The sequence below is a fragment of the Gopherus flavomarginatus genome, chromosome 1 (assembly GCF_025201925.1).
Source record: "Gopherus flavomarginatus isolate rGopFla2 chromosome 1, rGopFla2.mat.asm, whole genome shotgun sequence".
In the NCBI taxonomy this organism is placed as follows: domain Eukaryota; kingdom Metazoa; phylum Chordata; order Testudines; family Testudinidae; genus Gopherus; species Gopherus flavomarginatus.
In genome coordinates this window covers 252,432,814-252,459,132 of record NC_066617.1, presented here as the reverse complement: position 1 = coordinate 252,459,132, position 26,319 = coordinate 252,432,814, and the positions used below count along the sequence as shown (strand labels likewise).

Genomic DNA, 26,319 nt, shown 5'->3' with positions numbered 1-26,319 from the left:
AGCTGGAGATCCCTCAGTACTACATACTTTCTTAGTATCGACAGGGACGGTGCTACAAACCTGAGTGCGGGAGAAGAGAGTATCAAAGTTGATGGTATGGACATACCCAGCACTGACACACTTGGTGCTGAAGAGAGTAGCATCAAGAAGAGCAGTACCAATGAGGCTCATACCATCACAGCTGGCATCAAAGCACTCAGTGTTGAGGTAACTCCCAATGCTGTGGCCTCTGTACTGGAGGCAGTTATCTTTGGATTCCCAAGATCATGCCAGAGCCCTAGTGCCACGCTGCCTTAGAGCTGCTGTGGTTCACAGATTGGGCAATGGAGTTTCTCTAGAATGGGAGCAGTGAGGTGATTTAAGACTTCTTACTGAGAACACCCGTTGGGGGATCGGCCCTACTTTTCCCACAAAAGTGATGCTCCTTTTTATCTGATGACTTTAAACAAAGTCCTAACTGAATCCAAAGCTAGAATGGTCTTAGAAGATGGAGCCTGAGAGCTAGTGGATCCAAACTCACAGGAGCACTTCTGGAATGTCAGGGGATGGAGGGAGAGGAGGTCTGCCCTGCGCAGACTGAGACTGCTCCATGCAGCCAGCCTCAACAAATATTTCAAGACACGCCTCCCCAAACCTTTAAGGTCCTTTTAGAAAAGAGCTTGCACACCAACCATGTGTCAGGGATATGGGCTTTCCCATATAGAAGAGATGAGGTATCTGGTATGCCTGTCATCAATCACAATTGCTGCCTTACAGGATGGGCAACAGATTCACATAGATTCCGAGGCTGCGTGATTTAGGAAGGGGACATGACTAAATCCTGGAGCCAGGAATAAAATCCCAATCTGAGAAAAAAAAACAGAATATGGAAAGAAAAACTTCCAAACACCAATAAAAAATATTTAAAGCAGTGGTTCTCAACCAGAGATACATGTACCCCAGGGGTACGCAGAGGTCTTCCGGGGGAACATCAAGTCATCTAGATATTTGCCTAGTTTTACAATAGGATACAGAAAAAGCACTAGTGAGGTCAGTATAAACTAAAACATACGGACAGTGACTTGTTTGTACTGCTCTATATACTATACACTGAAATGTAAGTGCAATATCTATATTCCAACTGATTTTTCATTATATGGTAAAAATGAGAAAGTACACAATTTTTCAGTAATAATGTGCTGTGACACTTCGTATTTTTATGTCAAGTAGTCTGAAAAGGTTGACAGTCACTAATCTGAAGTTTGCCAGTAGGCAACTACCCAAACCATCTATAAGAAACACTAATCTACAATTAACTATAGCGATTACGAAAAAAAAGACACTTCAAGACGTAGACACTGAAGAGCTCCATCTCACAGCCACTGGTGGTGAGAAGGAACTGAGTGGCAGTTGGGCCCAGTCCACCCTCTATGCCCTCAGTACAGTAGCACAAGGACACTAAGGTTATGTCTACACAGCAAAGAAAAACCTGCAGCTGGCCTGTGCCAGCTGACTCAGGCATGCAGGGCTCAGGCTGCAGGGCTGATTCACTGCTGTGCAGACTTCCTGGCTTGGGATGAAGCCTGAGCTCTGGGACCCTCCCACCTCACAGGGTCCTAGAGCCTGGGCTTCAGCCCAAGCCCAAATGTCTACACAGCAGTGAAAAAGCCCCACAGTCCAAGCTCACAGACCAGCTGCAGGTGTCTAGTTGCTGTAGAGACGTACACTTCCCCCCAGTGGGCATCACTGGCCAAAAGACACTGGTCCTGAGCATGAGGAGCACATGTGCTCCAAGAGCAAAACACGTATGTGCAAGCAGTCATAGTAGAATTGTCATCTGGCTTTTAGAAATCCTCAACTCCACAGGTAAGATCCTGGTCCTATTAAAATCTATGAGAGTTTTGCATTGACTTCAACAGAGCCAGGATTCCAGATTGTTTTTGCCAGGTTGCTATTATGATACCAATCTGGGAGGGGTTACATGCACTTTGGAGTACAGGATTAGAATTCAAAATTATTTTGACAAACTGGAGAAATGGTCTGAAATAAATAGGCTGAAATTCAGTGAGGACAAATGCAAAGTACTACTCCTACGAAGGAATAAACCAATTACACAAATACAAAATGGGAAATGATTGCATAGAAAGCAGTCCTGCAGAAAAGGATTTGGGGATTATAGAGGCTCAGAAACTAAATGAGAGTCAACAATGTACTACTGTTGCAAAAAACAAAAAGTAAACATCATTCTGGGATGTATTAGCAGGAGTTTTGTAAGCAAGACACAAGTAGTAATTCTTCCACTCTAGTCAGCACTGATAAGGCCTTAACTAGAGTAGTCTGTCCAGTTCTGGGCACCACACTTCAGGAAAGATGTGGACAAATTGGAGAAAGTCCAGAGAGCAAAAATGATTAAGGGTCTAGAAAACAGGACCTACGAGTAAAGATTGAAAAAATTACGTTTGTTTAGTTTGGAGAAGAGAAGATTGAGGTGGGGACATGATAATAGTCTTCAAGTACATAAAAAGTTGTTATAAAAAGGAGGAGGATAAATTGTTCTCCTGATCCACTATGGACAAGACAAGTAGTAACGACCTTACATTGGAAGGGAGATTTAGGATAGGTATTAGGACAAACTTCCTAACTGTAAGGGTAGTTATGCATTGGAACAAGTTACCTAGGGAGGCTGTGGAATCTCCATCACTGGAGATTTTTAAGAACAGGTTAGACAAATGCCTCTCAGGAGATGATCTAGATAATACTTACTCCTGCCTCAGCACTGAATCTAGTTGACCTATCAAGGTCCCTTCCAGTCCAACAATTCTATGATTCGTGATTTGTTATTTGTTAGAAGGCAATTACTTACCAAGTTCTACTTCAATCGAATGGTTTTTTGGATAAACAAACACTGGTGGTGTCTTCTTTGGGCCTTCTAATAAAAAATTTAAAAAAAAAAAAAGATTAACAATCAATGGTCATTACCCTTGCTACACTACTGGTTTTACAATGGTTCTGTTTTATGGGTAGTTGACAACGATGTTACCAAGTACTGAATATTCATGCACATTAAGGTCATTTCAAACTTTCCAATATCTGTAATAATAGATTTTCTTTATTTGGTTAAAGGATTTCACTCTAGGATCAAACTGGGCATAAGTTTTATCTTATCTGTAAATATGCAAACATTTTCAGATTTATAGGAATAAATTTATAGGAAGCCTAATACCAAAAAAATTCTCATGATACTCACAAGGGCAGTGGGAAAAAGTGGGAGAGAGAGGACATTTCACTGACATCTTGGATGTTCACCACAAATCTATGTTTCATGTATGTTTTATCTAGTAAAATAACGTCTGGACTGGAGCTTCAAGTGTATAGTAATCAGGAATTGTATTGTTTTGTGTGCTTTAACAATCATGGTCAGTCTTCAGCAAGTAACAACTGTCCTCTCACTACAGGTAAAATCCTATTCTATTTAGGCTCTTGTAGAATACCAACCAATGTCATGCAAATATCTAAACCAAAGAGATCACCAAATCAAAAATCTTGAAGATGGAAGTTTCATCTGAAGCAGCCTTTTTTTTTTTTTTTTGAAGAATGGTTATTTTCATGGTGGTTCTTGTAGTGTCAGTCAACAATCACAACATTGCATATACATACGCATCAGCCATGACACTAGCAGTGAATTCGGATCTCAGGACTCCCCTTAGATGCACACAAGCACGTCTGACAATACCAAAGCTAGTGCTGATACTAAGGTAGTTTACCCATTTTAATATTTTAGGTTTGCTGGAGGCTCAAGGTTTAGAACTAATTTTTTATTGCAGAAGGACTAATGTAACTGCTAGTGATTTTGTTGTAGTCAGCTATTTTATGCCCCAGCCATCTCTCCCTCTCCACCAGTAGTGGTTCTAGCCGATTCCTGAGGACAAGGTGATCACCCAAGCCATAAGGAGTAGTTTCTCAGCAGGTTTGCTTGCATGGTGTGTGTGTGTGTGCGTGCGTCACACACACACACACACACACACACACACACACACACACCTACACACACCAAGAGCGAGCACGTGTGTGTGTTTGGTTTTATGCATAAAACTCCTTTGTGGGCATTCCACTACACAAGTCCCTCCACAGTAACCATAGTTCCCCCAAACCCATCAACTTTTTCTCCCTGATACCCAGACACTTAATTTCCTTTTCCCTTATCAATTCTTCTTTAGACGTCATGCCCTCCTTCTCAGCAACAGCTGGTGCTGCTGCTCACAGTGGACGAGATTCCCTCCTTTCCTCTGAGAGCCTCACAGAGGGAGAAGGGAGGAACTAAATTAGAGTGAGCAAGAGACTAGCAGGGTAAGATGATGTTCTCAAGTCAAATCTGCGCCTGCTACCTATTGGGAACCTGTCAAATGCCAAATGTGTCAGCAGGAAGACTGGGAAGCTGCAAGATGGGGCCTGAATGCCAGAACACCTCTAGCCAAATGTTAGATGTTGGGCAGATCTGCTTCCCAAGCAACTATGTTTCTGAATGGCACCCTGAGCCCTGAATCCTGCAGGAAGGCATTAGAGCTGGTCAGAAGTTTTTTGACAAAATATTTATCAGTCAAAAAATGCTGATTTATCAAAACTGAAACTGTTTGTGCAACAGAGTCAGTTTAGAATTTCCTGACTTGAAAAACAAATTCAAAATTGCCAAAATGTTTTGTTTATACATTTTTAAATGAAAACTTTCAGTTTTTTTAGTTCAAAAACTACTTTGTTTCAAATTTTAAGCTAAGTAAACTAAAAAGGTTAAAGTGAAAAGGTTGAAATTGGAAAAAAATGTTTTAAATCAACCCAAACAAAAGAAAAATCAGGGTTTTTTGGTTCACAAATATTGGAGATTTTCACTGAATCAAAAAAATCAGGCAAAAAACTTATGAACCCCAAGAATATTTGCCAGCTTGGAGAACTGTTCTCTGCCTAGCTCTACTTACCACATCCTTCTCTCTGCAAATTAAAAAAAAGTCCTAAACCCATTTTGCCTGTCCCTTCCCCATCTCTGCTGCTGTATTTCCCATCCATGTCCTTCTGAGTCAATGTTCTGTCCTTTTTCCTATTTATCTGCCCATATAAAGCAGAAAGTTTGGAAGCCATCACAAGAAAGTACTTGTGCTCCTAGTGTAAGACAGAAATAAAGCCTCAAATGTTTTAGGAGTTACACTGAGATTTCTACGTTATATTTTAAATGTATAATACTTCCTTCCACGTCTCTGGAGGCCTGTAAATACACATATATACAAATGTGTGTCTCTTCGCAGAGATATACAAAGCCCAATATTCTGCCCTAAAGGTCAACAAAACCCAGGCTCTGTTGGATCAGTGGAAGGAGCTAATCCTAGAGTCAATAGTACTCCAATGGAAGTATCCCAGATTAAGCTAGGTGTTTGGTTGAATGCCAAACTGACTTCAAATGCTGTGGCAAACCACAGGGATAGGCAGTAACCCAGATATCAAGTACCCAAAAGCCAATACCTTGAATTGCACCCAAAACCAAATAGGGAACAAGTGAACTGTTGAACTGGTAGAGTGCGTTCCTATTGCCTACAACTACCAAAGCAGGCAGGAAAACATATTTTGTGTCTGCTGTAATCTTCAAGTCTTGTGTGGTCCCAAACAAGCCACACTGTGGTAGTCTAGTCCATAAATCGAAGAGGCATAGATTAGTGAAATTAGGACTGGCTTTGAAAGAGAACAAAAATGATTAGCCAGATGCAGAGGAAAAAGGTAATCTTGGCCACCAACTCCATTCAAGTTTCCAGAAGTAGTTGCTGACCCAGCAACGTTCCTAGCTCAGCAAATAAGGTTTTGTGCAACTTGAAACTGGAATTCCCCCTTCTGATTACGGATTCTTTCAGTTTTTTTGTCTTTTCAGGTGAGCACTTTACAATAATTTAGGCTGTCACAGCTACAAAGACAAGATGCCCTACATTATTTCCAACTCTGCACATACACACACTCTTGATTTTTCATTGTAAGCAGAATTGATTGATGGATAATCTTGCCAAAGACAATTTCCTCTTATTGTTTGCAGTAAGCACTGTCGTGTGCTCTCACTGGGGCAGTGAATCTGTTTTATACTCCCCTCTAAAGAGTCTGAGGGACTCTAGTGAATTCTTCAAGCGTAAAAATACTATGCAGATAATGGCCTATTCTTGCTGAATATCGATCATCTTCTGTCCTCAACTACCTACATAGTGCAAAGAACAAGTGACACCTCCCTATACTACCATCATCACACTGAAACACATGCACAATTATGGGCATTGGCCTTCAGTAAAATAAAATACTGCAGGACCGACAAAATTATTTTGGAAGCGTACTGGCAAGAGTAACAATTCATACACTTTAAGCCCTGGCTATCGTTTGCTCTGTTATGCCAAGTACATTAAGAGTTTGGTTTCTGGTAGTTTAAATTTTATCAGTAGCTTAGCAGAAATTAGCGTCACATGGTCTTTCACCCTCTCTTTACAAAGAAACAGATCTCAAGTCTAGGTTTTTTTCAACTGCGTGTGGTAAACCTTTTTCCACAAGGTGACTGCAAGCCTTAATTTGATCCAAAATACAAGCAGGGAAACGAGTAATTGTTCCAACACAAAATTCTATTGTACTTTATTTCTAACATTCTGGGGAAGAATAATTTGGAAACATTTCAATGCCTTTAAATTTTACAAACCAGCCGCACTTTTTGAATGTGAAAGATTAGTAGTACTATGGTGTGCCAATAACTAGATCTATTAACCCTAAACTTTAAACACAGGAAAGCCAAAGATTTAAAAAAAAAAAAACAACACTTTTTTTTACTTAACATAATACCTTCAATGTCTACATAAATGGTTCGTGAAACGTTATGTTGTATTCCCATATAAGTATATGTTGTCTGGCACATGTAGTTTCCTTTATCATGCATAGTTACGTTATTAATCATAAGATAGATGTCACCCTTTGAAGAGAGAAATCTGTTGTCTTGCAGTAATCCAGGTTTACATTCCTAAATAAAGCAAAAATAGCTGTGATTTGGGAGTATTAATAAAATATTGATTATTAAAGCATTTCCCCAAAAAAAAAAAAAAGTGTTATTTCAACCATGTAAGATACAGCTTCCTGCCCAAGGTGTATATACTACCAAATATTCTCTGAATATAGCAAGGTAGTTGTCAAGTTTAATATGAATTTTTAATAACTGCCAATTTAATGTACAGAGCTTCGGTATTGAAACACTGACAATATGTAGTTCTATTTTAAGAGACACTACTAAGACGTAAAGTGAAAATGTTTTTTTAATTTTTTTTTTTTTTTAAATAAAATGGGAGTCATTTTCAAAAACAGAAATCATCTTGAATTGAAAAGATTCATTCTGAAAAAGTCAAAAGGCAGCTTTTTTTTCCAGGTGACACAATTCAGTGAATTCAACACAAATTTGTAAAATGTTTCAGTTGACCCATGCGTTTTTCAAGAAAAAAAAAAGTTAGTCCAAAAATTTTTAGTCAACCCTAGCTAGGACATCTATCCAGATATTTAACCTTTACAGCATATATTCGTGCTGTTTCTTACCTGGCTGGCATAGGCATTTAACTATCTTGCAGGAGTTAAGTGCTTTCTTCCTATACTAAGAGATCACAAGTAGAACTCATTTCTTCTTCCTGGCAGTGAATAACGAGGCCTTTGAATTAATGGATTTTATTGTTTGTTTTTATTTTGGAAGAGATTATGTTTTCAAGCACCTAAACAGATTTTTCATTATGTTCTCTTCCAATTAAAAAACACTGTTTTGGAAGTTTCATTGGAAAACTTCTAAGAACAGTTTCCCATGATACTCTAGGGAAACAGGTAAGGGGGAGATTTAGTCAGGGAGCACATTGCATGGCTGAACCATCATTTTGGTCTTGATATTAAACATACTGTGTATTCTTTAAAAGATGGATTTAATTTCCCACAGAGAGCAAGGAGGTGTTTCTACGAGTATTAATATAAACTCCAATTTTTAAAGCAGTGTAGGTATCCCCTCCACCTAATCACGGTGCATGTAGAAAGATGCAATTTCTCCATTAACCAGACCCCCCAAAAACCACTTAAGACTTTGAAGATCAACAATTTGAATTGTAGCTAGAAGCGAATAGAAAGTCAGTGCAGTGTACAAAGCCCCCATATAGCATGCTCCTTAAAGCCAACCCCACTAAATAAGTAGGCTACCTCATTGTGAGGGCTGTAGCTTTTAGTTAATTTTCAAGAGTAAATCTCTTGTACAGTGCATTATTGGTGACAAATGCATAGATCACTGGTGATTTATATTGGAGTTGTATGTCACTGCAATCATTGTGCTAATATGCATATGAATAAAAGTTTGGCCACTAATGTCTAAAACAACAAAAGCACTTCTAAAACTGTATGCTCACTTATCATCAATGAGGCTGAATCACTGCTCCCCCTCCCTCCATTATTTATACAGGAATATGCTACTTCTCTAGATGCTTCCCCAGGAAAATCATCACCACCTCCATCTTGCCTAGATTGAGTTTCAGCCAGTTTGCTCTGATCCTGGGCTTCATCAGACACACAAGCACTTGCGCCCCCAGCCAGACAGAAGACCACCTATAAAAGGGTTTCTGGGTTTTGACCTTTACACAGAAGACCAGCTGTTCCCCTAGACAATTTAGCTTGCTTTGGGACCATAATCTACACCCTTTCAGATCTGTGTGGGCTAAAATGTCAGATACTTTCCTGTTTACTGAAGCAGAAGATTTAACAGCTTTGATGAGTTCTATTTTCTTTGAAATTGAAGCTGAACTAGCAATGCAAAGTGCCAGATTATTTATTTAATCTTTAGTAGACAAATCATGTCCAACAGGTTTTTACAAATTGTAAGCTACAAAAGGAAAAAAAGTGTCCAATTGCATGATTAAAAGTGTAATGTGTTCATCTACTTCATATTTTTAACCAATTACACATCAAAGTAACATATAGCAAGATCATACTCACATTTCTGATGCCGAGATATTATGGACTATCTTACAATTAAAGTATAGATCAGAATCCTTTAGAATATGCTTTGGAAAAATTGAGGGATTGGGTTTTTTAAACGTAAGCACATTCTTATTATGTTTCCTATAATATTCCAATAGATCTGGAAAGTTAGGTAGCCATTCATATTACACAGAAAAAAAATCTTGTCTTTTTCTCATTACCATGCACAGTTAGCTTACTAGAAGTGTTAAATTATATGATAGGGAATATTACAGTAAAAATACATATATACCATACCTTATACCACTGTATTTCAGGTGCGGTATTATTTTCATCATTAAAATATTCCAGATCAGGACAAGTAATCTTTCCACCAATTGACATAAATACTTTTTGTTTATACATAGTTTCTCCATTAAAACATAAGCTATCATTGTTCTTGAAAACATGTAGATGTATATATTCTTTGTCAGAGCTGTCAGAATTCCTGTAATGAGAACATCAACAAATTGGACCATTACTAGTATTTCCCAAGTCCACAATAATGCAAATCAGGCTCTGGATCCCAGACTGGAAAGGCAGAAATGAGACTTCAGCCAGAAGTCAAGATTTTAAAAAATGAGTAAAGTTGGGCTCCTAAATCCAGATTTTAAAAAGCTATCCATTTCTGATAATCTTGGCCAGAGTCTACACCATTGCTGATCAGTGTTAAAACTTTTGTGAAGTGACTGAACTCTCTACCCAACTCATCTAGAGCAGTGCTTCTCAAAGTCGGGCCACCGCTTGTTCAGGGAAAGCCCCTGGCAGTCCAGGACAGTTTGTTTACCTGCCGTGTCTGCAGGTTCAGCCGATCGCAGTTCCCACTGTCTGCAGTTCACCACTCCAGGCCCGAGCTGCTTCCTGCAGCTCCCATTGGCCTGGAGCAGCGAACCTGCGGACGCAGCAAGTAAACAAACTGGCCTGGCCCACCAGGGACTTGCCCTGAACAAGCAGTAGACTGGCTCTGAGAAGCACTGATCTACAGTCACTAAATAGTCTAAAAATCATTCAAAGGAGAGAAACATGATCAAGGACAATTTTTATATTATCAGGCTAAAATTTATTTTTTATAGTTTACTTTTAGTATTTCCATGAATCTGAAAACAAAGTGAAATTGGAAGGAAAGAGGTTAAGGACAGTAAGAGTGGCAATACCATACCATGTCATCCTTGCTTCTGTGCTGCTGCTGGTGGCGGCTGTGCCTTCAGAGGTTGGCTCTTGGTCACCAGCCGCCGCTCTCCAGTTGCTTAGCTCTGAAGGCAGCACCGCTACCATCAGCAGCAGTGCAGATGTAAGGGTAGCAGTACCTACAATAACCTTGCAACCCTCACCCCCACACACAATGTCTTTTTAGGGTCTGGACCCTACAATTACAACACTGTGAAATTTCAGATTTAAATAGCTGAAATCATGAAATTTATTTCTTTTAAAATCCATCAACCGTGAAATTGACCAAAACGGACCATGAATTTAGTAGGGCCCTACCAACAGGGATATGCACTTGAACCATTTTTAAAAAATATATATATATAAGATTTGGGTTATATCACTGCTCTGCAATCAGGTCCCATCTATATATTTTCATTCCCACACAATGGGGGAAAATAAGAGGTGCCTAACAGACTATTGTCACAACTCAAAATTGAGTATTTAAAAACTGGGTAAGCCCGACTCCTAATTGAGTTAAAATAATGCTGGATTGTTTGATGAGATGTGCAAGAGTTGCATTCCCTCTCACCCTATTGCTTGCCAATTTTTGACAAGTTGCCACTTCAAAGGTTAATGGGATATCCAGCTTAGGTCGGGGCATAAATCAGATGTTCAAGCTCCGACCATGGTCAGTGCTATTTACCCCTGTCAGAAATGCCTCCAGACTACGTCATTCAATTCGCAATCCAAACCTGGTGACCCTAATTCACATCCTTGTGACGCAGATGTTATATTACTGCAGTGCACTCCGGATTGGGCTACTTGTAAAGCTTATGTTGACGATAACCAATGCGCAATGAAAACATCAGGATAAAAAGGAGAATTCCTGCCCACCCACTGCTGCGCTTTTTGGAAAAAAATCCTGTTGGTACAGAATGAATATTAGGCTTCATTTCTAATGTATAAAATCCTAACATAGGCAGAGCCCTATGAACAAAACTGAGCTTCTATCACCCTATGAAGTAAGAAGCAGTGGAATTTTTAAATCTCAAAGGAAGATGAGAAGAATTGCTTTACTTTCTTCTTTGCTTCTACAGTACTGGCTCTCTTGTTTTGGATGAAAGACATTCTAATTATCATCTTCATCTATCTGTCCTCTTAAAAAAACTGAAAAGCCTAAAGAGTACTTGACAAAGCAGTCTGTATAACATGGTGCCTTGATTTTCAATAAGTTGTATTTCTTTTACTCTTAGTATTTTAATTCATACTTTAAAATAGTGTTTAGTGAGACATGTAAAACTACCGTAGATAAGTATTATTTTTAAAACGTGACTGTGACTAGGCTAAATTCACCTCACCCCAATATTTCTCAGTTTCCTGATTAACTTAATCAAACCAAAAAAGTAAAACTGTTTTACTGTCTGTCAGAAACAGACTATAAAATTAAATATGAAGTGATTCATTAATAGAGTTAAAAAGCATACTTACAAATTTATACTTCCAAAAAATTCAATTAGTTAATAGTTCTAAAGCACTTTGATGAAAAACCACTATACAATCATAAAGTATAATTTTAAGCCAAGTTCACTAGCAGTATAGTATCAAAAACAGAGCTGAAAAGCTGTCTAACTGTTTCCATGCAAATATGTAAAAGTCTTTACACACTAGATTAACACCAAAAATACATTTCTGTCCTTCATGTGTGATCATTTTTCCCTTTTTGTAGAACAATTTTGCATGTAAAAATATTTATAAAAATACAGGCCTTTACCTTACATTACATTCATAAAGTCCTGAATCTTCTATAGTTGCAGGAATAAACCAAAGCACGTTATCTCGCTGATGGATTCTGGAACGTGTCTCTGTAGTTATTGGTGTATCACTACCATTTCTATACCAAGTCAGATTGTAGTCAGAGTGAAGTGTTGGAATTTTAGCTATTTGACAACTGATAGCAATAGGCTCTCCTATAAGTACGAAATCACTAGATAGCTTCCTTTGTTCTAAAAAAAATAAATGAAGAAGAAATTACCAAAATTGTTTCTTTTTTTTTGTTAATTTTTCCTCAATTTTACTGGCAGAGGTAACAAATTATTCAGTTACAAAGATACAAGACTGACGAGTTATTTTTCAATAACAATTTATATTATTGTTTGCATTTGTTTAGCACCTTCCATTTGAGGACTTCAAAACGTTCACAAGCTTTAAGTCACACAGCATCCTTTAAAATAGGGGGTCGTACAAGAGCTATATTTAACTCCAGTAGCCTCAATATAAAGAGCAGTATATAAAGATGCCAAATTCATTGAACTTCATGATCTTCAGGATGTAATTTTCTTGTTCTTTCTATTTAAAGACAAGCAATGAATGTTAATATTCTACAAGATACTAGATTGGCAATGTAAACATTGTCACAATAAGTGCTGTACAGGCTAGGGGCAGTGCAAGTTTCCCCCACAGTGCTCTAGACAATGTGGCTCAGTTCCGGACCTGGCGGGACCAAATCCAGGCTGGAGAGGGCATTTCAGTGGTGGTTTCTGGCACTGGAGAACATGATAGGCAAGAAAGTTGACAAAGATCTGAATCTGCAGCATGTAACATGACCACACGAGGTCAGTAGCAAGTCAACCGTTCAGACCAGGTAGTCTTCAGTTTTAGCATATATCCTGTGACCAATCCTGCAACTTGCCACGTCTCCCCCACACTTCAAGATTTTCATTTAATATGGCAAACGTTGCTTGAGCATTACACTATAGGACATGCTAAGCGTAAGCAGGACTTCACTAATTATGACTGTGTAACAAGTTAAGGCAAGGCATGTACACTTGCAAGAAGTCCTTAAACAAAAAGATAGGGACTGCAAGCATTCAGACCTCAACGGAAGACAGAACAACACAGATCTGCATACTTAAGAGGTCAGTTTAACCACAGCCATATAAACAGAGCAGGTCAGTTGGCCACAGAACCAATTTCACATTTTTTCTTACTTTTATAACACTGAGTGTCCAAAATACTTGATAAAAATTGAACCTTACTGAAAAGCTTCTAAATCCACAATATATTGAATTGCTATACAAATCCAGAGCTGCATTTTTAAAGAGGAAACCCACATTCACATTTTACTGCATAGAACCTTAAAATTAAAATTTTTCACTTACCAGTTTAGTCCTCCTTTTTCTTCCCCTCCTCCTCCCCAATCCGGTCTATGCCATTTGCCAAATAATTTAAAATATACTCGCTAGTTTTCAATGGAGCACAAATCAATTTGAATCTGTTTAAGACTGCTCTTGTTAAGAGAGGAGAGGAATGTCATTGCTCTGTGCAATCCTAATTTCTATTAAGTCAGTACACAAGTAAACTGGGAGGTACATACACAATTTCAGGACCAGACTAACATTATGCCCTCTAAGGCTGCCAACACTTTAAATATGTTACAGTTTACATAGAATTGAAAAGATTTTTTTTAAGTTATTTATCTATAACTTTCCTGAAATACCTAGAGAAGGGGTGGTCAAACTGTGGCTCATGAGTCATATGCGGCTCTTTTACCGTTAAAGTGTAGCTCACAGAGCACCTCCCCCTCACCCTACCCCACACTCCATTCTCCACCTACCAGACAGAGGGTGGGAACCTTGTGACCTCTGCCTTGCAGCAGAGTGCTGAGGCAGGGACTTCTGCCCAGAGGGGAGGTAGAGTCTCGGGGCTTCTGCCCCTTGAGGCATACCTGCCAGGGCTTGGGCCTTCAGCAGGAGTGGGGTTGAAGCCCCATTAGGTGCCTCCTGTGATGCTGAAGCCCCGAGTCCCTGCAGGTGCGCCCTGGCTCTCAAGCTTCTGAAGATTATCGAATGCGGCTAGGAGGGTCAGTAAGTTTGGCCACTGCTGGTCTAGAACCATAACCTTAGTCATTAGGGCACCTTGTACAACATGTACCACCACCTTAGCAGTAAAAACACAAAAAGTAAGATCTTGTCACTGCCTTATACTATCACGAATTTAGAATTTCACAGACCAGTGTTTCCCAAACTAGGGTCGCTGCTTGTGTAGGGAAAGCCCCTGGTGGGCTGGGCCAGTTGGTTTACCTGCCCTGTCCGGAGGTTCCGCCGATCATGGCTCCCACTGGATTGCGGTTCGCCATGACTGGCGGAACCTGCAGACAAACTGGCCCAGCCTGCCAGGGGCTTTCCCTACACAAGCGGCATCCCAAGTTTGGGAAAAACTGTCATAGACAGAAGAAATAGTTAGTAAAGTCACTGACTTACATCCTCACTGCAAATTTTGAATTTCAATTAACTGTTTGCAGAAACAGTTTGTTTTCAGTAATAAAAGTATACATTTTTTCCACTTATTTTACTGAGATACTGTGTGTACTTAACTTCACATGTTATCCCCTTCTGGAATTTCTGGGTGTTTTGGATAAATACATTTGAATTCATAAGCACTAGAATGTTATTGACAGAGACTATTAACAAAGTCATATAATCTCTCAGAAAGAAAGATTAGCCTTGCTATTCACTAAACATAACAGTTCTACTCATTAGGATATTACAGATGCCGTAACAGACAAAGAAAACTCTTTTCAGTAATACAGTTCATGCTCCACTCTGTTACAAAGAGATACTAAGCAGAATTTCTATCCTACAGAGTCCTTACAGCTCCATGGCAAATGAAAGACATTCTTCACTGTGACAGACGTTAAGGAGAGTTGTGACTTCCAAGTGAATATGGGGATAGGATTACAAATTCAGTCTTCAACCCTGCAATTGTACACCCAAAAAGCAAGATTCTACCTATGACTGGAGCCAGAAATTGCCCGCTAATAGGTGCGCAGCTATCATTGTCCAGGACATTCTGAGTAAGCTCAAAAGCACTAACATAAGGGTTCAAAAACTGGGGGTCGGGTAGTGAGGTTATTACATGGGGAGGGTCGTGAGCTGTCAGCCCCCACCCTAGACCCTGCTTTGCATCCAGCATTTACAATGGTGTTAAATATATTTTTAAAAGTCTTTTTAATTTATAGGGGAGGGGGTCGCACTCAGAGGCTTGCTGTGTGAAAGTGGTCACCAGTACAAAAGTTTGAGAATCACTGCACTATCATCTATATGGATGATATCTACCACTGATGTGCTGAGATACTGCACACTTCGGGTATGCAGACGCTACATCGTAAACAGTGCTGTTATAAAAAGACCATTTTAATTCTAGAAATAAGTACTTTTAAGAAAGATTAAGATCCCAATTTTTAAAGTTTCCTTCTATATTTGTACAGTTTACACTTTGATACATTTACAAGTCTGTCAGGCCACATATCATGCAGTCATCATCATCTTTGGTAAAATGACACCCTAGAAAGGGCATCCATACAATACACCCACCCCTCTGGTATGGCAGAGTGCAAGACAGCCTTCTCTGTTGTACTATTACTGAACTCATGTATATTCTGAAAATAACTCATTTTAGAAATAATTCAATTAATAAACGTGTTTGACTTACCAGCATTGAATGAAGAAACATGAGGAATTATACAGCAAATGAACCACAATGAAGAGATCATGTTTTGCTGCAGAGAAAACAAGATATTTCATTAACATGCTAAAAGCAGTCAATTTTTTTAAAATTATGTAATTTTGTTATATAATGTATGAAGGTATTTTACAGGGTAGATAAAATAAACAAACAAGTAGCAAAGGATGCTTATATGAAAAAGCAGAGCTCCAGACATACTTGCAATATATTAAAACATGTTGTCAATTCAAACTTCAAGCAGCTTTATATATAAAGTTCTACAGTGCATTGGGAAGAATTAGCTGTTCTTAACATGCATGCTCCAGTTAAATGGTGGAGAAGATGAATACCTCAGTTTGTGCATGCATCAGTGTGTAAAACAATGCTGACCAGCAGATCCCACAGCTCCGAAGGATGGAATCTTCTTCTCTAGATCTTCCTCTTTTCCCTCCCAATTTATAGACCTGCTTTCTCTAGAGATAGTCTCTTCACCTTAAAGCACGTCAAACCCTCTCCCAACTCATCTGCTGTTAATCAGCTTCCAAGTCCCTTGCTCCTTCCCATTATGACAACCTCCTCCCTTACAAGTAATAAGGAAGTATTGTATCATTTTAGCTAAATTAATCACACATTTATTTTAATGTAATTGCCTCCCTAACCATTCTGTTTCTGTCAGAGGGAAACAATCAACAGCACTATGAGATCTGCCAGTTTTCCATTGACCACATTTTGGGAGTCTCTGATCTAGACTTCTGCAGATGGTTTGCCTAGGTCAGGGGTCGGCAACCTTTCAGAAGTGGTGTGCCGAGTCTTCATTTATTCACTCTGATTTAAGGTTTCGCGTGCCAGTAATACATTTTAATGCTTTTAGAAGGTCTCTTTCTATAAGTCTATAATATAAACTAAACTATTGTTGTATGTAAAGTAAATAAGGTTTTTTAAATGTTTAAGAAGCTTCATTTAAAATTAAATTCAAATGCAGAGCTCCCCGGACCAGTGGCCAGGACTCGGGCAGTGTGAGTGCCACTGAAAATCAGCTCACGTGCTGCCTTCGGCACCCGAGCCATAGGTTGCCTACCCCTGGCCTAGGTCACTGTAGAAGAAGCAGCAGAATTAACCCACCACCAAGTTTACTCTCTGTTCAGCTAGGGAGGTTTCATGTTTATTTTTGGACATCGTATTTTTTTTTAAAGAAATGTTTGCGAAATCTTAATATGTAATCAAAACCAAATAGCTAGTGGCTGGATCTGAGCTGAGCTTTTCTAGTGACAGTCACACAAATAAGTTTTGGTGAAAAAATAAAAATTTTTGAGCAATGGGAGATAATGCATAGATTCTGAAGGTAGAACAAGAAGAAATTGGTTTACTCTGCAGCAAGGGAGACTGAGGTTAGATATGAGGAAAAACCTTCTAACTAGAAGGACAGTTAACCACTGGAAAAGGCTTCCTAGAGAGGTTGTAGAATCCTCTCATCATTGGAGGTTTTTAAGAACAAGTTAAACACCTGTCAGGGATAGTCTACCTGACCCTGCCTCAGTGCAGAGTGCTGGACTTGATGACCTCTCGAGATCTCTTCCAGCCCTGCATTTCTATGATTCTATGATCATTCAAGAGAACTTGGCTCTTTAATTTAAGAGGAGGGGAAAAAACCAGATAAAGAATCTGACTGTCAAAGCATACAATCTAAGAAAGCCACCCCTCCCTGACCCAGATGAAGAACTAGACAATCCAGTGTGATCTATATACAAAAATTACTCCAGGTTAACTTGACATATTTAAATCAAGATGGGATATCTTCCTGAAAGACATATTACAGCTCAAGCAGAAATTAGGGGCTTGATGTAGACGTTTAACAACATCCAAATGTGTCCTCCTTTCGGATTTGTTGCTTAAGAAAGCATTCATACCTTAGTTTTTATTTAGCTCTCTTCTATGTATTTTTCCTGACATATGCCAAGGAGTTAGTCACCATCCTTGAAATTTAGGTTTACCTGAAAAGAAAAACATAAATCTTACAAAAGTGTCAAAGCAGCATGCAAACAAGAGCATAACAAATTTCCAAAGGCAAATTTCCAGGGTCATTCTAAGTAAGCCAGCAAGGAAATATCTTCAGTACTATAGAGCAAGATACTTTTTCGTTTAAAGACCTCTGGGTAAAACTGGACCAGGTGTTCATGTATAGACCTCAAAGAACGCCATCTCTACCACCACATTCTTCATTTTTAAATATGATTTCTGAGATACAATTTAGCAAAAAGGCAGCATTATACAAGTGTCAGAGTTAATGCCAATCAAAAGCAAGAAGAGGAGGGGAAAAAAACCAGATAAAGAATCTGACTGTCAAAGCATACAATCTAAGAAAGCCACCCCTCCCTGACCCAGATGAAGAACTAGACAATCCAGTGTGATCTATATACAAAAATTACTCCAGGTTAACTTGACATATTTAAATCAAGACGGGATATCTTCCTGAAAGACATATTACAGCTCAAGCAGAAATTAGGGGCTTGATGTAGACGTTATAGGGCAAGATTATTTGTCTTATGTTTTGCAGGAGTTCAAATGAGATCATAGTTGTTCCTTATGGTCTTAAACTATGAGAATAATCTAGCTCCAGAAACTAAGTAAGGTGAGGGGGAGAGGGAGAGTATACACATTCACATGCCACCAGACTCCATCATGTCGTATAATGTCCTCCTTACATACAGAGAGAGCAAGGAGACTAACTGTATCAGCTCTCATAAGGGGTCACAAGGTAATGTTCATTGTTGATATAGACGAAAGTATATCTGTATTATATGACCCTCACCAAGCCATGTTATTGTTGGCAGGAAGAGGAGTCATGTTTCTTGAAACCTTTATGAAACAGTCTATCACACCAACTGATAGCCCACATAGAAGTTTTATGCAGGACTCGTGTGTTTGCTCTGGCAAAATTACCAAAACCACAAAGCCTGTTGGAAGCAGATTTTCTGATGAAGCACAGGTTAATTTTAGATTTGACTAACAAGCTGATTTGTCAAACAGTGGTAAATGATTTGGGGAAAGAACCCTTTGTGATTCCAGTATTACATGAGCCATATCCCAAAGAGACCTGCATAGCTGGAAGATTATACAGTTATATTATATTTAGACACTGTTTGGGTGCACAGCTCCTTAACAGGCTTTTTACTCTTTCAGCTTAGAAGTGATTTAACCTCTACTGATGGCTCCAAGATAAAATATCCTATTTTAGTATCTAATATGGTTGAGTTAGCCTTTTGTTCACAAAAGCCCCCTGTCATAAACAGATAGTTAAGGGTTAAAGTCTCTTTTACCTGTAAAGGCTTAAGAAGCTCAGTAAACCTGGCTGACACCTGACCAGAGGACCAATAGGGGGACAAGGTACTTTCAAATCTTGGTGGAGTGAAGTCTTTGTTTGTGCTCTTTGTTTTGTTCATTGTTCGCTCTTGGGACTAAGAGGGACCAGAGGTACATCCAGGCTCTCCAAATCTTTCTAAATCAGTCTCTCATGTTTCAAACTTATAAGTAATCAGCCAGGCAAGGTGTGTTAGTCTTATGTCTGTTTTCTCAACTTGTAAATGTTTCTTTTTGCTGGAAGGATTTTTACCTCTGTTTGCTGTAACTTTGAATCTAAGGCTAGAGGGGGTTCCTCTGGGCTATATGAATCTGAGTACTCTGTAAAGTATTTTCTATCCTGATTTTACAGAGAAGATTTTTACTTTCCTTTCTTTAATTAAAAGCTTTCCTTTTTAAGAACCTGATTGATTTTTCCTTGTTTTAAGATCCAAGGGGATTGGGTCTGGACTCACCAGGGATTGGTGGGGGAAAAGGAGGGGGGATGGTTAATTCCTCCTTGTTTTAAGATCAAAGGGGTTTGGATCTGTGTTCACCACGGAATTGGTGAAGTGCCTCACAGCAACCCAGGAAGGGGAAAGTTTTGGGGGAACAGAAAGTGCCCCAGACACTGAAATTCTGGCTGGCGGCAGCGTTACCAGATCTAAGCTAGTAATTAAGCTTAGAAGGGTCCGTGCAGGTCCCCACATTTGTATCCTAAAGTTCAAAGTGGGGGAAAAAACCTTGACACCTCCTTTGATTAAAAAGGCTAAGGCTCACAGTAAAACTGATCCATGTGCCATCCAAAAACAGAAACCAGACTGGCTGGCTAAGCAAGGAGCAGCAGGAAAAAAAACATCTGTCAGTGTGTAATCAATTACAGTAAAACATCTTTTCTTTTAGGAGGCGACAGGGTTCAGGATGTGTCACAGTATCTTTCCCCAATCTGAACCTTAGAGTCCAAAAGTTGGGGTACCAGCATGAATTCCTCTAAGCTTAATTACCTGCTTAGATCTGATAAGCTGCCACCAATCAGGAATTCCAGTGCCTGATACACTCTGGTCCCCCCAAAACTTTCCCTGGGGACCCCCAAGACCCAGACCCCGACCCCCTGGATCTTAACACAAGAAAAGTAAACTCTTTCCCTCACCCATGCCTCTCCTAGGATTTCCCTCGCTGGGTTACCCTGGAAGATTACCATGATTCAAACTCCTTGAATCTTAAAACAGGGAGCAATGTCCCTTCCCCTTTCTCTCTCACCCAGGGCAAAACAGATTCAAGCTCCGTGAATCTAAAACAAAGGGATTCCCCTTTCTCCCCTCCCTTCCTCTTCTCTGTTAAGTACAGACTCAATTCCCTTGAGCCTCAACAAGGGGAAAAATCAGACAGGTCTTAAAAGCAAAACTTTTAATAAAAAGAAAGAAAAAGAGTAAAAGTTATCTCTGCAATTTAGATGGTAAAAGTTACAGGGTCTGTCAGCTTATAGAAACTGGAGAAAAAGCCTCCTCCAGCAGAAATACAATTTAAAATACTTCCAGCCAAATACACATTTGCAAATACAGAAAACAATCAAAAGACTATAACCGCCTTTCTTACTAAAATACTCACTATTCTGAATATATAAGAAACTGTAGCAGGGAGACTGGCAAGAAACCTGTTGCACGTCTAGTCCGTTCCAGGACCCAGAGAGAACAAAGCAAAATCCAAAACACACAAACAAAGGCTTCCCTCCACTGAGATTTGAAAGTATCTTGTTTCCTGATTGCTCCTCTGGTCAGGTGTTTGGTTCCCTGTTTGTTAACCCTTTACAGGTAAGAGAGACATTAACCCTTAACATGCTGTCATAAACAGATGTTATTCCAAATCTAAGAGAATTCAAGAAATTCTCTTAGATTTGGAATAACATCCTGAACCTTGACATGGCTGGATCAGGTTTGCAGTCAGACTATTGAATAAATGCATGGGTTAATGACTCGAGGAGTTGTAGGTGCAGGTTGGATTGGGAATAATGCTCTGCCTGAGAAGTCACCTTACAAATTCTTTGAAGAAAATTCTGAAATAATTGATGGGATTGGAACGTACACCAAAGATGTCAGTGGCACCTACAGCTCATCCGTTTGGTTCATGATTCACCCACGGGAGGACAGCAGGGAACTGAAAAGACCCTCTAACAGATGTCCACTCTAGGATGGTGGCTCACTATGAGGGAAGATATTCAGGAACATTGACAGTCTTGTCTTGTTTGCGCTCAAGATAATCCCACATAAGGAAAAAGCAATACTCTTTCAAGGTCACAAAGGCATGAGGTCCCTGATATACTTTACCAAACAATTTTATAGGATCCCAGACCATTACTCAGAAAGGAAAAAAAAATGTGATTGATTCCTTTTCGAAATGATGGGAAGCTTTCCCCATGTATACCAATACAGCACTAGTCTCAGCTAAAGTTCTGGTACTACAGGTGAATCTTCCATGGTAATCAATCAGGATACCTGCAGCACCATGGAGAGATACTCTTGCTGATAAACAGTCTTTCTGTACTGCAACTGGGAGGTGTGACTGCAGCATGTGTAGACATACCCGAACTAGTATGAACTAGCTTTGATCTAGCTAGGTCTAAAGCGGCTCAAACTTTATGATGTTCCCAGGTTATGCTGCCACAGCTTCACTACTATTGTTATTTGAGCCATTTTTGATCTAGCTAGATCAGGGGTTCTCAAACTGTAGATCGGGACCCCTCGGGGGTCATGAGGTTATTATATGGGGGGGATGCAAGCTGTCAGCCTCCACCTCAAACCCCGCTTTTCCTTCAGCATCTATAATGATGTTAAATATATAAACAAGTAGTTTTAATTTGGGGAGGGGGTCACACTCAGAAGCTTGCTACGTGAAAGAGGTCACCAGTACAAAAGTTTGAGAACCACTGAGCTAGAGTAAAGCTAGCTTAGGTATGTCTACACATCCTGCAACCACACCTCTCAATTGCAATGCAGACATAGCCAAAGATTTTGGTGTGAAGTGGGTGGCCTAGAATAGGAATTTGTGTCCCATCAATACCCACAGCTGGGAACCCCATCGATGCAAAGCCATCAATAACCTCTTGTGCACTACCAAACTTTAAGCCATGCAGTACCTCATTTTGGCATCAAGTGGGTAGAGCTTCGGAGAGTATACCTAACCTATTAAACTACTTGTATTCTTCTCAAGGAACAGCCATTACAAATAATTTATCCAAAAAATTACACAGCATAGCAGTATTTACCACTTACCAGTATCTCTTAAGACAGGATTTCTCAAACATGGGTCGCCACTTCTGTAGGGAAAGCCCCTGGCGGGCCAGGCCGGTTTGTTTACCTGCCCCATCCGCAGGTCTGGCCGATCGCGGCTCCCACTGGCTGTGGTTCGCTGCTCCAGACCAATGGGAGTTGCTGGAAGCGGCGGCCAGTAAGTCCCTTGGCCGCGACGCTTCCAGCGACCCGCAGCCAGTGGGAGCGGCAATCAGCCGGACCTGCGGATGGGGCAGGTAAACACACCGGCTTGGCCCGCCAGGGGCTTTCCTTACAGAAGCAGCGGCCCCTGTTTGAGAAACCCTGTCTTAAGAGAAAAACATTTAGATAAAGATACTTTTTAAAATATCCATGGGTCTGAATTAAGGATTAAATTAACTCTACTTTCTGTGGTAAATGGTGGTTTTATTATGCTGGCCATCTAAGATTTGGAGAGTCCTGTTAACTTCCCTGCTTTTAAATGTTTTGATTTTGTAATTGATATGAGAGGTAAGCACATCATCACTCACCAGTCTTAACTTGGTTTAGAAACACTCTCTTCTGAGACTAATATAGAAATGGGGCCAAATGTGTAAAAGCCAAGTAATGAAGGAGGATGGGGGAAAGAGACTCAGATCTTTTCTAAAGTTCCTGATGAAATCTTACGCATTTGGGATTGATTTCCATAGATGGTCATGACTGCAAATGACACTAATTTTATGGGCTCAGTCTGGCTTCTAGCTAATATCTCATCACCACAAGCCATTTTTAAAACCAGTGATAATGCTGCCCAAGAGAGATCTGCATAGGGAAACCTGACAATCTCTTACATCACCAATACCTCACTCTAATCAATACTTGATACTGGAGATTGACAAAATCCACTTGCTAGTGGCTAGTGTGATGCTGTCTCTAGTGAGTGTAAAGGCCTCTGCTATATTTTTCTGAAATATTTCAGTATTCGTTTCAAATATTGAATTTCTAGCTCTTATGGTTAAAAATAACCTTACATATGTAAACCAATACATTGTTGTCACCTGAGTTTGCAGACTATGTTTAGTGCTTTGCCAAGCAGAAGTGGAAAATTAACATAACTGATAGATTTAATTGCTAGTATTCAGTATGATTGTTAAAAGTCATTTCAGTTTCACACTGTTGGCTTTTCTGGGACAGCTATGAGTAGAGGCAGAGTCAAAGTCAAACTGCAGTTATTCACTTTTTGGGGGGTGGTTGTCTCCTGCAGCAGGGACTCCCTTGCTTCCACCACTCCTTGCATCAGTCATTATATAGTCAACTTCAAAGTGACAGCATAGATTATGTATATGTTAGTTAGAATGACTTTTTTTTTCAAATAAGTATCATTCCAATATATCTTGTCACAGATTCAGCATTCTGGACTTATTTGCACACACTGGACAACATAGCAAAGAAAGTAATAAAGTAGTAAGGTCAATTTCAGATCCTGGGTCACTGTCAGTTAACCAAAATTGTGATTTTTAGGGGATTTCAAAGGTTAATTCCAAAATTTGTCCCATTTCCTGTTACAAATACTTCTAAACATTACATGGAAAGAGTGCAGTACTGCTACAATTTTACTTTCTAAACATGATTTCCTATGTGTGTTTGAGCACAGTCATATATTATTTGTAAGAAGACAATGCAAACCTAAAATCAAAATCACTCACTAGCAAGGAATCTAATGCTTTATAAACAGTAAAACCAAAAAATAAATGAAGACATCCTAGCCATGCTTACATACAAATCAAATCCAAAACAAAATAATAAATTCAACTAAAATACAACCAAATTTAACCCAGACACTTGAAATGGATCAAAAATTTTGGCAGAATAGTTTATTCACTGAAAAGTATAGTTTCAGGTCACCAAAGCTAGTTGCACTGAGTGGGTTGGATTCACTGAAAGAGTGAGGATGTCTCTGTTGCCCAAGGTTAGAGCACTCACTTAAGAAGGGGAAGACCCCAGCTCCAGTCTGTGCTCTTTAGCAGGAATTCAAGTCTGGGTTTCTCAAATCCCAGGTGAGTGTCTTAACCACTAGGCTATTAGTACAAAGGCAGACTTGACATCACCAGTTTTATTAATCTCGCCCTTCACTTCCTTTGCTTTTATTTTAAAAAGCTAAAGGTTAAAAATGCCCCCAAAACAAAATATTCCATTCAACATTCCATTCTTTTTTCAATTCACAAAAAAATTTCAATTGGTTTTAGTCAAGCCAAATTTCTGGGGTTTTTTGGAACTGTCTGCGAACCAAAAATCAGTTTTTCCCACAGTTGTACTACACACTGAGTTTCCAGACTCAAAACCTAGTATTCTACTGTTTACAACAGCAAGCAGTGTATCCAAATACATGGCTCCAGACAAGAAATGTGGTACTTCCTATTAACAATGGAGACATACTATACTGAAAGTGCAGAAACAGAGAGCATCTCTGTAAATCAAAGTAGCAATTCACAAGGTGACAAAATACACAACTTTGAAAACTTGACAGTGTTAGTATCTGTTTGCACATATCCACTGTTTCCCTAAACATCTTTTTATATGATATTCTTTACCATTAGATAAATCCAGTTTGATTCGTAAGTAGCATTTGGGGACAACAGTAAGAAACTGGTCTAGAAACTAACATCAAATACTGAAATATGAACAAGAAAAGGCCTGATTTCAGAACGAAGCTACATTTCAACCGATTTAATGGCATCTATTCCAAAATAAAACAGTCACAGAGACACTAACTCCTGCTACCCCACCTCTATAATGCCTTCTACTGATGAGAAGTTCAAAAAAGCTCAAGAAATGGCATCCATTTTTGTGAAATTATTTATAAGGGCCAGTCCCTAATCAAATCAATTAATGAATTCATCTGTTGGTGATGCACCCTACCCTCCCTAATTTCACTTGCCACCAATTTGACAGGCAAGGCGACTTAAGCATGCAGTAAATTAATTAACCCCTGCACACAAGAATATGCAGATAGATACCCTGAAGCTTCACACTCAGGAACCCACAGGGCTGTAGCTTATGACAGTGGTTTTCAATCTGTGGTCCAAGAACCCCTGAGAGTCTGCAGACCATGTCTGTGATTTCCAAATGGGTCCGTACCGCTATCTGAAATTTTTTAGGGCTCTGCAAATGAAAACAAGAGGTAGAAAACCACTGGCTTCCAGAGATGCTGGAACAATTTGTATGGAGGGTGTGCTGAGAGCCGCTGCGCCAAACCTGTAAATCCACGCTATCTGTATACGATGGAAACCGCTTCAAGCCAGAGGGTGCAGACCACCCCTAGTTCCAGCACCCACGCTAGCCAGAGGAGCTTCTCAGCCAGCCTGCTTTCAGCTGGATCACAACAGTTCCTGCAGAGGCTGCTGCTGCAGATTTTGCAAGATCTCAGAGCAGCCCCCTGCCCGCGTTCCACAACGGCCGCTCTAAGGGCTCCTGCGCTTCCCGGGAGCCCAGGCACTGGGGGCTTCTCGGGGGAGTGGGGGGGGGGGGGAAAACCGGCGGTGCAAAGTTAGGGAGCGAGGCTGGGGCCAGCCCGGCTCTGGCTCACCCGGGGCTCCACAGAGACGCCCCCTCCCCAGTGCCCGGGAGGCTCCCCCGGCGCTCCAGGGGCTGCAGAGAAGCAGCGGCCCCCTCGGCCGCCGCCTTGCCCCGGAGCAGAGACCGCCGCAGGCTGGCAGCTCCCCGCCAGTCCCTCACCTCCGCCAGCTCCGTCCGGGCGCCGCCGGCCACACCAACCCTGCAAGCTGCGAGCGTGGCGCTGCGCGGCCAGGCGCGCTCCGCCCCCATTGAGCAAGGAGCCCGGCCCCGCCCCAGCCGGGAGCGAGCTCCCCTCCCGCACCAGGAGGGCCCCGCGGGCGGGCTGCGCTGCAGGTCCTCAGCCTCCCCGCGACCGCCGTGCACGGGGCACCCCAGAGCGGGGGCAGCGCTGCGTGGCGGGCCTCGCCAGTCCCTGCGCCCCGCGCTCAGGTACCTCGCTGCAGTCCAGGCTGAGGGCGCTGAATTGTTCCCAGCCCTTCACTAGGCGGAGCTGAGT

The 26,319-nt window shown here is 40.4% G+C and overlaps 1 protein-coding gene across 5 annotated transcripts in view; it reads right to left on the bottom strand.

The window, feature by feature from the left end:
• Positions 1-26,056, bottom strand: part of IL1R1 (interleukin 1 receptor type 1) — a 49,216-nt gene extending 23,160 nt beyond the window's left edge. The window contains exons 1-8 of one of the 5 annotated variants that reach the window (XM_050922121.1): positions 25,983-26,056; positions 23,485-23,562; positions 17,574-17,657; positions 15,655-15,721; positions 11,936-12,167; positions 9,274-9,463; positions 6,829-7,003; positions 2,843-2,908 (exon numbers count right to left, since the gene is read on the bottom strand). In XM_050922121.1, coding sequence (XP_050778078.1) covers positions 2,843-2,908; positions 6,829-7,003; positions 9,274-9,463; positions 11,936-12,167; positions 15,655-15,715 — 724 coding nt within the window. In that variant the 5' untranslated portion in view covers positions 15,716-15,721; positions 17,574-17,657; positions 23,485-23,562; positions 25,983-26,056. Of the gene's footprint in view, positions 1-2,842; positions 2,909-6,828; positions 7,004-9,273; positions 9,464-11,935; positions 12,168-15,654; positions 15,722-17,573; positions 17,658-23,484; positions 23,680-25,385; positions 25,700-25,982 lie in introns of those variants that run through there. The other 4 variants (XM_050922113.1, XM_050922103.1, XM_050922130.1 and 1 more) reach the window with 4 other exon arrangements.
• Positions 26,057-26,319: the final 263 nt, after the last annotated feature.